Raw genomic sequence first — 12,770 nt, forward strand, 5'->3', positions numbered from 1 at the left:
ATGATAAAGAAGGGAATCACAAGTAGATCGGCTAACATCATAATGCCGCTTTACAGAGCAATGGTCAGGCCACACCTGGAGTATTGTATCCAACACTGGTCTCCCTACCTAAAGAAGGATATAACCCTGCTGGAGAGGGTGCAGAGGCGATCCACAAAGCTAGTAAAAGGTATGGGAAATTTGAGCTACAAAGAACGCCTCAGAAAACTGAGCTTGTTTACCCTTGAGAAGAGAAGACTGCGTGGAGATATGATAGAGACATTTAAAATACTAAAAGGATTTGACAAAATCCAGCAAGAAGCATCGTTATTCACGTTGTCAAATGTGACTCGGACGAGAGGTCATGGACTGAAATTGAGAGGCGACAGGCCCAAGACAAATATCAGGAAGTTCTGTTTCACACAGTGAGTGGTGGACACTTGGAACGCTCTCCCGGAGGAGGTTGTGACAGAGACCTCCATTATGGGATTCAAGGGCAAGTTGGATGCACACCTCCTTGCAAATCACATTGAGGGATACAGGTAAACAAGGTCTCATCTGGGAACACCTAGGTCTTTATCAGGAAGCACCTAGTTAAGCCTCTGCGTGTGCGGGTCACCAGACTAGATGGACCAAGGGTCTGATTCAGTGAAGGCATTTCTTATGTTCTTATGTTCATCAAGCTGCGCTTGATCATCAGGTGACAGGACCGGCAGCTCTATCCTCTCCAGAAAGCCTTCCACCTCCCCCTCTACCCCCTCCCCTCCATGACTATATAGTCGTTGATAAAAATCCAAAAAGGATTGTCCAATACCCCTATCTGTAACCTGTATGTTCTCATCCCGGTCCCTAATATGAGCAATAATAGCTCGAACTTGCTTTATTTTTACAGTACATATTTTCAATGCAAAAGAACAATTGTAGAAATATGCAAAAAGTCATTAAGAAACAAAAACTTTTGAATGTATGTCTTTATGTACTTTATCATAACACTTTCAAATTGGCTCCATTTCCAAAAACTGTCTTAATTTGGTATTTCCATTTCATTTATACCAGATGTTTGAGGCAGATTATGATAATAAAAAAGTCCTATTTGGATAACAGTCCAAAGATATAAAACAATTCATCAGAAAAATTATATAAATGTTTAAAACAAAATCTACAAAGGCCTATAGTAAGTTAAATAGAGCCCATTTGTGGCCAAACAGCAGCTAAACTGATTCAAATACTGCTAGAAGAATCATGCTGTTTTTCTAATATGGTAAATGAATTTGAAACAAATGTATAAACATTTGAAAACAGAGCAGCCATAATAAATCTCCTGGATAGTGCTATTCAAAGGTACAAATTGGGGAAGCTATAATAAAATATTAGTGCGTGTGAAAATTTCTTGGAGCATTGTAAAGTGGGAAGTTTGATCAGACCATCCCTTTAAAGTAGTTATAGGTTAAGGAAACTGCTTACTGTATACACTAAGATTACTTAAAAGCACTACAGAGGTGTAAGGCCGAGACTGGGAAAAATTCTGACTGTTCATTAGTTTCAAGATTACTCCATGTATAGAGAAGGATAGCAAGAAGGAAGTCACTGCTTGAGAAAAGACATGAAGAAACATTTTTACAGGACACGGCATGCATATTTATTGTATAGTCTGAAGAGACAAAAGTTGTACTTTTTGGTGCAAAGAAATTGTGTGCGATATAAAAACACCCACAGCATCAGATTACTTCTTTTGTAAATGTGACTTCTAGGGGAGACACGGGTTGGGGGTCAGATTAGAGAACTGAAGCGGTTCAGTAAGATACAGAAAAATGACCCATTGTTTGGTTTATTAACTGTTTGCTGCCTTTCACAATAAAAAAGATTTAGCACAAAAAAACACGCACAGCATATCACCTTAACACAATTCCTATAATAATGAATGGTGGTGGAAACATTATATTATGATTTGCATAATGCTGTTGCAGGGGCAGGGAGGCTTGTGAAGATGAAGTACAGGCAGATCCTGGAGGAGAACCTATACCAGTCTGCCATAAACCTGGGACTGGGAGATCAAGTTCTTCTGCTTAGAGAAATGGACTAAACCTGTACCACCTACTGTGTAAAGTTAGTAAAAACTTATTCTGAATGATTCGTGATTGTTATTACTGCAAAAGGGGCTACCATTTATGAATAAGATAGTGTCTCTCAAACTGTGTGCCATGGCACAGTGGTATGCCCCAAAGAGATTCCTGGTGTGTGACAAGAGATTCCAGAATCTTACTTTATTTTTAAAAATTCCCTTCATAAATATACACTAGAACAGATGACATATGTCACATACATGAGAGTCTATCAATGTTATGAGTGTCTGTGTACATAAGGATACAATCGCCCAGACAAACATCATTCTTTGACATGATTGCTCCTTGAAAACTAATTGCAAATAATTTTATTTTTTATGCAGTAATTATCCTAACTTGAGCAACAAAGGAATCAAGGCTTTGTTACTGTTTGGATCTTCTTATCTTTGCGAACTTGGATTTTCAGCTCTGACAGAAATTAAATAGAAAAAAAGAACAATTGCAGATGGTGGACGATGAAATGTGTGTTTGCTTATCAACTACCGAGCTGCATTTTGAGTTAATTTGCACTCAAAAACAAGCACATCCATCGCATTGATTAGCAATTCTATAATATCTACTTTAGGGCCTCTTCTACTAAACCTCGCTAGCGGTTTTAGCGCGGGGAGCCGCGCTGAATGGCCCGCACTGCTCCCAACGCTCATTGAGTTCCTATGAGCATCAGGAGCAGCATGGGCCAGTCAGCGCGGTTCCCCATGCTAAAACCGCTAGCGCAGTTTAGTAGAAGAGGGGATTAGTTTCACCATTGTTACAATTACCCATAAATAGCTTAAAGAACTTTAAATAAATAATTCTGAAATTTTATTTTTTGTTGGTTTTGCGATTTTATAATTTCAATTATAATATGCTATGAAAACATTTGCTCCATTTAGTACGCCAGAGCTAAAAAAAAACAGTTTGACAGACACCGGAATAAGAAATCAAAACGTCTTGATAGAATAATTACTTTTTGACTACTTCTGTCATTGCTCTTTCAGGCTGAAAATGTAGAGTTGTATAGATTAATGAGACAAACTCCAATGTTAATATAATTTAAATATAGTTTTTAGACATTAGAATGTGAAAAATATACAAGGTTGTGAAGACTTTTCCATGGCACTGGTTCTCTAGAAAGGTAAGTAAAAATTCCAAAAGGGGGGTGGAGCAGTGCATACCAAGGGCAGGTTGGGAGGGATGGTCCGCCTCGGATGCACACTCTAAGGGGGTGCACAGCCAGCACACTGAGTCCGGAACCTCCTGCCTCACTCTAACGCTTTTGCTTTCCTGAACCCGCAGCAAACTTTAAAATCAGTCATCGTGGGACCTTCCTGCACCTTCCTATGGCTGACAGTCCACCCCCTCTGACATCACTTCCTTGTTCCGGAGCAGAGCCAGCAGCTGCGGGGAGATGCAGCAAGGTCCCACGATGACTGTGTTTAAGTTTACTGTTGCTGCTGCTGGTTTAGGAAAGCATACAGCAACGGTGGGGAGGTGAGAGGGTAAGATACTTAATGGCATTGTGGTGGAGGGAGGGAGAAGGGAGCAGGAGACTGGTATGGAAGTGTGATGTAGGGAGAAAAAGTGGGCAGATTCTGATGGAATTGGTATGCAGGGAGAGGGATAGAGACAGAAGGGGAAGGATACTGGATGGAATTGGGTTGGAGGGAGAGAAAGGGGCAGATGCTGATGGAAGTGGGATGAAGGGAGATAGAAGGGGCAGATGCTGATGGAAGAAGGGTGGATGGAGAGAGAGAGAAAGGACAGACATTTGGATGTTAGTGGGGAGGGGGAGCTTATGCTGGATGGAAGTGGGGAGGAGAGAGAAAGAGGGGAGGAGGAAGGAAGGAAGTGGGGAGCAGACAATGGAAGTGGAAAAAGGGGGCAGACGCTGGATGAATGTGGACAGAGAGGAAAAGATGTTGGATGGAAGGAGGGGATAAATAAAAAAGGGCACATGCTTGATGGGGAAGATGATAAAGTTAGTGAAATAGTGGAGGGGTGAGGGAAAGAGATGGCAAGCTGTAGGTAGACATAGTGAAAAGGGAAATTGAGGACTGGGTAGTAAGAATGTAGACAGATGCAGAAAATAAATTGCGAAAGAAGATGAGGGGAAAAAAGGAAAGGAAAGGAGAGAGTGAAATGCCAGACCATGGGGGAGTAGGAGAAGGAAGGGAAGGAGCAGTGGAGTACCAAGGGGGAAGCAGGGGGGGAGGTCCACCCCAGGTGCACGGCTTGGGGGGGTGCACAGCCGGCCAGGTACGGGTCTTCCTGCCCTTCCTTTCCCTCGGCTGCGCCACTACGATCCTACCTCCCCCTGCTGACAAGAAGTCTTTCCGACGTCAATTCTGACATCGGAGAGGACATTCCAGGCCAGCCAGGCAGTGATTGGCTGGCCCAGAACGTCCTCTCCGACATCAGAATTGACGTCAGAAAGACTTCTTGTCAGCGGGGGAAGGTAGGATCGTAGCGGCGCGGCCCGGAGGAAAGGGAGAGGCGCATTTTTATTCCGCGGCAGGGAGGGCAATATGTAGGCAGGCAAGCTGGATGACTTTAGCGCGGCAGGGAGGGAGGGAGATAGGTAGACAGGCAGGCTGGCTTTGGGGTGGCCAAAATCTGGAAGGTAGTGGGGGGACATAAGAAGGAGGCACTGGGGGCACTATGGACACAGGACGGAGGCACTGGGGGCACTAAGGACATACGATGGAGGCACTGGGGGCACCATGGACACGGGATGGAGGCACTGGGGGCACCATGGATACGGGATGGAGGCACTGGGGGCACCATGGACACGGGATGGATGCACTGGGGGCACTATGGACACAGGACAGAAGCACTGGGGGCACTAAGGACATGGGAAGGAAGGAGGTAAGGAATAGAAAGGGACAATTGTTGGGCCTGAGTGCAGAAAGAAAGAAATGAAAGAAAGGATACACAGTCAATTAATAGATGTCCCCTTTTGATGAAAAAAATAAATGGTCACGTTACCTCTGACTTACTTTCTCTGCAGCAGAGTCAGCTGAGGTGCAGGAAGGTCCCGCGCTGACTCGTCTACTGGCTCTGCTCTGGAATAAGTAAGTTACATCGGAGGGGGTGGACCCGGCAGACGCAGTCATTTCGGGACTTTGCCACAACTCCCTGCATCTGCTGGGTCGACTCCCTCGGACGTAACTTACTTCTGGAGCAGAGCCAGCAGACGAGTCAGCGCGGGACCTTCCTGCACCTCAGCACAGCTGCCGACTCTGCTGCAGAGAAAGTAAGTCAGAGGTACCGTGACCATTTATTTTTTTCATCAAAAGGGGACATCTATTAATTGACTGTGTATCATTTCTTTCATTTCTTTCTTTCTGCACTCAGGCCCAACAATTGTCCCTTTCTATTCCCTCCCTCCTTCCTTCCCATGTCCTTAGTGCCCCCAGTGCATAGTGGGGTGGACTGGCAGCCGGCAGCTACAATCATCGTGGGACCTTGCTGCATGAAGGGAGAGAAAGGAGCAGGATTGCTGGAATGGAAAAGTGATGGAGGGAAAGAAAGGGGGCAGGATGGTATGGAAGGGTGGTGCTGATAAAATTGATGTACAGAGAAAGGGGAGAGACATAAGGGGGAAGGATATTGGAGGGAGAGAAAGGGGGCAGATGCTGATTGAAGAGGGATGGATGGCGAGAGAAAGAGCAGACGTTGGATGGTAGTGGGGAGCCTATGCTGGATGGAAGTGCAGATGGGAGAGATAAGGGAGCAAATGCAGGAAGGAAATGGGAGGAGAGAAAGAGGGGAGCAGACGCTGGATGGAAGTGGACAGAGAGAGGAGAAGGTACTAGATGGAAGGGTTGGAGAAAGAGGATACATGATGGAAGGAGGGGATAAATAAAAAGAGGGCACATGATGGGGAGAAAAGGATTGAGTTAGGGAAACACTGGAGGGGTGAGGGAAAGAGGTGGCAAGCTTTAGGTAGACAGTAAAAAAGGACATTGATAAGAGGGTAGTAAGAACGTAATCTAGACAGATGCAGAATATAAATTGAAAAGGAAAATGAGGGAAAAAAGGGAAAGGGATTGCAGAGGAGAGGTGTGGGAGAGGGAAGGAGAGGAGAGAGATGCCAGACCAATGGGGGTAAAAGGAGAGATGGAAGGGGGAGGCATACCATTTCTGGAAGGGGCATAAAAGGAGAGAAGATGCCATACAGGGGAAGAGAGACGGCAGACAGTGGATGGAAGGAAGAGAGTTACAAGAAGATGAGGAAAGCAGAAAAATTTTGTATTTATTTATTGCTTTAGGAGACATGTGTCACTGTTTCTGTGGTGCACTGTATGCAGAGTCCAGCTTCTTACTGGTTCAATTTAACCTTTGTCTATGTATTTCTATTTATTTCCCCTTTTACAAAACTGTAGAGCGTTTTTTAGCGCCAGCCGTGGTGGTAGCAGCTCTGATGCTCAGAATTCTATGAGCATCAGAGCTGTTACCACCATGGCTAAATTTCACACTACAGTTTTGTAAAAGGGGGAGGGATTCGTTTGTGATGACATATTCCATACTAGGCGAAGGTGTTTTCTGTGTTCTGTGTGTTTGAAAGACATGGATTTTTGTTAGGATTGACTGCAGGATTGATCTGTACTAGTCTGGCTTGTTTAGTTTTACAATGGGTGTATTGATGTTGTACTGCTCACTGCAGTATGTAAGATGCTGCCTTTTCCTAGGTACTCATGTGTGACATGTGGCTTGTTACTAAAAATCATGTTTTTTGTACACATATGCTAGGTACGCCACTCGGAAGGAGAGAGATGCCAGACCATTGAGGAAGGGAAGAAGATGGATGCCAGACCAATGGGGGTGGAGGGAGAGATGGAAGCAGGCAGTTTCTGGAAGGGGCATAGAAGGAGAGATGCCAAATAGAAAGGGCAGAGTGAGAGCAGACAGTGGATGGAAGGAAGAGCGTGATGAGAAGATGAGGAAAGCAGAAACTAGAGAAGACAAAGGTAGAAAAAAAATTTTCTATTTATTTTTTTGCTTTACGATATAGTAGTATTGTAGCTGTGTTGATAAATATTTATAAATAGAAAATGGAAATAAGGTGATCCTTTTATTCGACTAATTGTAATACATTTTTGACTAATTCGGAGACCAAAACCCCTTCCTCAAATCAGGACAGGATACCGTAACGGCAGTATACTTTACTGACCTGAGAAAAGAGGTTTTGGCCTCTGAAAGCTAATTAAAAAAATGTATTAGTCCAATAAAATAGTACTATCTTATTTTCCATTTTTGTTTTATTCCCCCTCCCCCCCTTTTGGCCCCCCTTTAATGAAGCCGTGAGAATATTAGTTCCGTTGCTCATAGGAATTCTATGAGCACTGGCGCTTTTACTGCCAAGGTCGGTGACATAAAAGGCAAATGTGGCTTCTTAAAAGGGAGGGGGTTATAAAGCAACGTTAGGGGTTTTTATCGCCGGCCTTGGCAGTAAAAGCTCCAGGGCTCATAGAATTCCTATGAGCATCGGAGCTAATATTGTCATGGCTGCATTTTCCTAGGTATATTCTTGTTGTGTGGTGTGTGGATTGTTACTAAAAATCATATGTCAAAAAATGATGAGCCCCAGGTGTCACATATGCTAGATACGCCACTGGGGTGGAGTCTGAGGTTTATTTTTATTTTGATATGTGGAGGGGGAGGAGATAGGTTGTCAGCTCTAGTGTAGACATTACTGGATGGATTTTGAACAGCAATCCATGGTCTTAAATATGGGCCTCTAAGTTAGCTGGGTGCTGCCGACAGTCATGTCTAGCCATTTAACTTCCCTCCCTAAACACAAACTTATTTCTAGAGCCACATACTCTTTGGGAAGATAAATTTAGCCACACAGTCTGTCAGTTTCCCTAACAACCAATCTAGATACTCTGGAAAAGTGCCTCCATAAAGATATTTCCAGACATGGAGAACAACTTAATAGCAAAGTGAATATTTTACCTAAAAATAGCAAAAATATATTTTGCATAAAGCAAGCACGTTTTGGCATTTCATAAGGGACAAAAAGATCTCTGTCTACAGTCAAAGTTCTGATCCACATACACATTGGTCTTCATCTGTAGCATACGGTACTATTCTAGTAGTAGTAATACAGCTGGGTGTACTTGCATCTTGGTTTTGATATGTTATTTTAATATTGAACTCCCCCATCCTCAGTTCTATCAATGCATCTCATTCCCAACAATAAAGGAATCTCTTAAATTCTGGAGCATCACAAACTTCTACAAACACACCATGAATCTAACCTGCAGCACCCCATGCTATTCCGGTACCAAAACACTACCCAAGGTTGGCATTAGAGGGGTGCCAAAAGGACAGTGGGTCTGGGTCCCCATGTCATAGGAAGCCCCAAGTCAGCTTAAAGCTGAAGATGTTGCAGCCTGCTTGACAGGCTTTGGGGTCCAAATTGCTACCCTGTGCCCCATCATGCCTATCACTAGCCCTGACCAACATTCTTTACCTCTCCTGTTCCATCAAATTTAAATTGTATTCCATACCATCCTCTCTTGATTTGCATTCAAAAAGATTTCTGTCAATGTTGTCTAATCCTAACTTACTGGACTTACCACATAGCACCATTCCAGTAAAACAGTTCAACCATGAATTTCAATCCTGACCCAATCAAATCACTGTGAAGAAACTGGACTGCCTCATAGCATTTTTTTTTAAATTAATATATTTAATACATACATTAAAAAAACCAACTCAAAACAAGACATTAAGCACACAAGATCAATTAAAAAGAAGTTCAAGAACCATTTCCAAAACAATATATCATACAAAAGTCCTCAACGTACCCCTGCCTTCTTGCCCCCCCCACCCCCAACTCCATGTGCAGCTTTTCTCCTTATTTTCTCTGCCAGGACTCCAGCACCTCCCTTTCTCTATCCTAAACCCCATCCCCACCCCACTAGGTAGCCAGCTCTTCTCCCCTTCACCAACCCCTATCTTCCCATCCCTTCCCCTTACTGGTTTTAGTTTCTCCTTTCTTTCACTGCCCCTTCTCCGGACCAGTCCATCCTGCACCTCCCAAAAAATATGTGCGATGCTAGGCCCTTGAGTACCTGCAGACATTCAAGGCCTGCTGCATTCCATCCCTTCTGAGGCAAGCTTCCTGTCAGAGGGCGTAGAACAAAACAGGCTTTGAATATGTGCATATGTTCTAAACCTGCCCCTGAACTGCTGCTGTACACTACTTCTCTCCCTTCCCCCCTTCCAATTCTGCTGCCAAGTATTAGGGCCAGCCCTGTATGTTTATCATTTCTAAATGCACATAACATTCATGTCCATAAAAGGGCTCCATATGTAGTGTTACCATATGGTTCCAGAAAAAGGACAGATTGAGACATCTGGATTTGACATCCATTGCTTTTAATTAAAGTAAAACCCTTTTTCCAGAGTCATATAGAAAAACCCTATAGGTATCATAATTCTTTGAGTACATTGAAACATGAAGACATCAATGTAATATGATGAATTTAAAACCCAAAGTGAGGAAAAGTTTTGGAGAAGAACCACCCCCAAATATTATTTCGTAATTTAGAATGTTCAAAGGTGAAAATAAACAGGTCTTGACTTATCAAAATCCTAAACAAATGCTTTGCATTATATTTATTTATTTATTCAATTTTCTATACCGTTCTCCCAAGGGAGCTCAGAACGGTTTAAATTAATTTATTCAAGTATTCAAGCATTTTTCCCTGTCTATCCGGGCAGGCTCATGATCTATCTAATGTACCTGGAGCAATGGGGGGGGGGATTAAGTGACTTGCACAGGGTCAGGGTCACAAGGAGCAGCATGGCTTTGAACCCACAACCTCAGGGTTCTGAGGCTGTTGTTTTAATCTCACACACCTCTATAGTTTGCTGCCAGCAACAAAAGAGATCTCTTCAAATGTAGTATATGATGTAGTATATGACAGTTTTAAAGAAATCATCTTTACTGATGTTACCTTGCGGTAAGGTCGCTATATGATCAGGTCAACAGGAGCAAACTAGGGGCCTAATTTACTAACGTGCATTAACATATTAAAGCAAATTAACACAACATCAATGCACTTTGTTAATGAATAGACCCCCTAATGGAGCTTGCGTTTAATAGAGCTGACAAATCTTAATAAATCGAAGTCCTAAATTAATCTTGGTTTTTGCCATATTTCATGCATGTATCTGTAATCCTGGTTTTCTTAATAAACACAATTCCACAAGTTCACTAATAGGAAACTAAACCTAGCTCATCCTGCCACTGATACCTGAGGGAATTTATTTTCTTGGTGCAACACATGCAGAAAAAAAAAAAAAAAAAAGACTGAACTCCACAAAAACAAAGAGGAGTCCATGAAAAGTCCAGCCCCTGGAGAAACCCCCTGAGAGTGATAACAACTCACCTCCTCAGCTTGCTTGCGTAGTGCTTTTTCTCGTTCATATTGCGTTAGCAGTTGCTCATTATCCTCCTTTAGCAGCTCCAGTTCTACTTCATGTTCCTGGTTTTCCATCAGCACTGAATCAAGATTCTCCAGTACGTTCACCACTAGTGGCATCAGTTCCTTCACCACTTCTTCATCATAGCAGTGAATCAATCGTTCAAACTCCCGATAGATGCTATTAGCAAGCCCAGACACACGCTCGGACATCACGGAGCCCGAGCAGTAGTCATCCTGGTATACCACCCCATCATCAATCTGTATTTCCATCATCTTGGCAGTTGAAGATACTACCCCAGAACAGGAGAAAGAGGAGAGTGGCCTAGATTTGCGTTTGCTTTCTGTTTTGGGTAGGCTGATACGTAGTATATCTTCAAATTATTTAAATATGTACTTGATAATACTACTATTCATTTCATTATAAATTTTGAAAATTGGCCCAAATATTCAGATGCAGATTTTTAAATTCAGTGTGTCTAATTCCTATTGTAACAATTTTTAAATATACATTGTATATACATATATCTGTAAAAGAATTATTTAATTCAAATAAAAATTCTGTTTAACCGTGCCGGTTTTCTCTGCTACCACTCTCACATCCATACAACAAAATTAATCCAGGATATATTCCTGTGGGAAGAGAAATCCTGGGAGATCAGTGGCCCGGCATTTTCTTTCTGCCTTTTTGTGCAAGTCCCTTAAAGGGACAGATGGGTTTGCTTCCCACTTGGTGACTGCAAATTAAAAAACAAAGACAGACTCTGCTCTTTAACAAATTGGTCATATACCAAAAAATGCTCTTAGCTTACCGTCTCATCCATCCTAAAGATGGCCAGCACCAAGGATGTGAGAAGGCATTTTTCTGCTTGATTTTACTGATCATGCACCTGATTCTCCCCTCCTCCCACTCTGACTCTTACTGCTTAGATTAAAATTCAGACTGCAAAAATGATACCCAAAGAGAAACAAAAACGCACCTTTTCAAATCCAGAATCCCTTGCCGTTCCTCTCCCTTTCTCCTGCTCCCCTGATTATTGTGGGCTTTGCTTCCCCCCACCCCCAGGCTCTTGTTCCGATTGCAACAGAGAACAACAATAATACTAGCAGAGCTCAGGCACCTCCCAGCCGGCTGTAGTAGTCCTCATTGGAATAGCTAGGCTAACCAAGCTCCCCCCTACCCTTCCTCCTCCTCCTTGTCCTGCTGATCTGACGTCAGGCTGTCTGCATTCTGGGTAGCAGCAGCAAGGGCTGATTCATTCCCAGCAGCACCTGCACTGCAACCTAAACCATCCTGTACTTCAAAATTTTAATAAAATAGACAACAATTTTATTTACCAAGTGAACAATGAACAGGCACATAATAAAATAGTTTACATGGATAACAAAAACAGATATGGGAAAACAAATCGCATCTTACTGCAGATTCAAATTTGTTAAAGAACTTTCATAGTCCAAAACATTGTAATATTACATAGAGTTATAAAGGAAAGGACCTATTTTGAAGGCATTGTGCAGTATTTCCAAAATGCAAGACTAAAGTAATATAAATCATATACAGGCTATGCTGAGCCCCCTACAGATGCTTAAAAGCCTGCGCTCAAGTCCCTGTGACGCAGTAGGCAAGCAATGCTAGAAGGGGAACAGATCCCGAGCTTAAAAAAAAGTTTTGTAGGCTGGCCAACAGATACCACAGAGGGGTTGGCTTCAGTGGGGTAGTAAGAAGGAGAGGCCATGTTGGTGGGGACCCCAGCACTCCTCCTCCTCTCCACCCCATGCTCTTCCCCCTTCCCTCTAGTTGAAGTTGTTGCTCGCAGTGGTCGACAATGTACTTCTCATGACCCTGTCGGCTCTCCCATGAACATCACTTCGGGGTGCCACGTATAGGAAGTGATGTCAGAGGGAGAGCTGACAGGGTCATGAGGAGCATGTAGTTGACTAATAGAATGCCAAGGAAATGCCAAGGACTGAGCTTGTAGTCCACACATAAGGGAGGAGGAAGGCACTGGCTGAGTGACTAAATCCAACTCACACAGAGACTCTGAAATAAGATCTGGCAAGGCAGAAGACTTAAATAAACGCAGAACCATGGGATTGTCACCCTGGTTCTAAGCCAAAGCATGATCTAAAGAGCCTGCTGCATACGTTCCCGGTCTCCCAGCTACAGGAGGAGCATCCCCAGATAATAAGAGATCAGAAAAATGATCATCATCCATGTCTCCTGGAATGAGATCTCCCAAGTTCTGGACAA

The 12,770-nt window shown here is 43.1% G+C and overlaps 1 protein-coding gene across 20 annotated transcripts in view; it reads right to left on the reverse strand.

Moving 5' to 3' along the window:
* The window catches only part of MAPK8IP3 (mitogen-activated protein kinase 8 interacting protein 3), a 242,062-nt gene extending 230,383 nt beyond the window's left edge, over positions 1–11,679 (reverse strand). For 18 of the 20 annotated variants that reach the window (XM_033914108.1, XM_033914105.1, XM_033914111.1 and 15 more), the window contains exon 1: positions 10,487–11,679. In XM_033914108.1, coding sequence (XP_033769999.1) covers positions 10,487–10,795 — 309 coding nt within the window. In that variant the 5' untranslated portion in view covers positions 10,796–11,679. The remainder of the gene's footprint in view (positions 1–10,486) is intronic. The other 2 variants (XM_033914092.1, XM_033914109.1) reach the window with 2 other exon arrangements.
* Between the last annotated feature and the right edge of the window lie 1,091 nt (positions 11,680–12,770).

The sequence above is a fragment of the Geotrypetes seraphini genome, chromosome 11, assembly GCF_902459505.1.
Source record: "Geotrypetes seraphini chromosome 11, aGeoSer1.1, whole genome shotgun sequence".
NCBI lineage: Eukaryota > Metazoa > Chordata > Amphibia > Gymnophiona > Dermophiidae > Geotrypetes > Geotrypetes seraphini.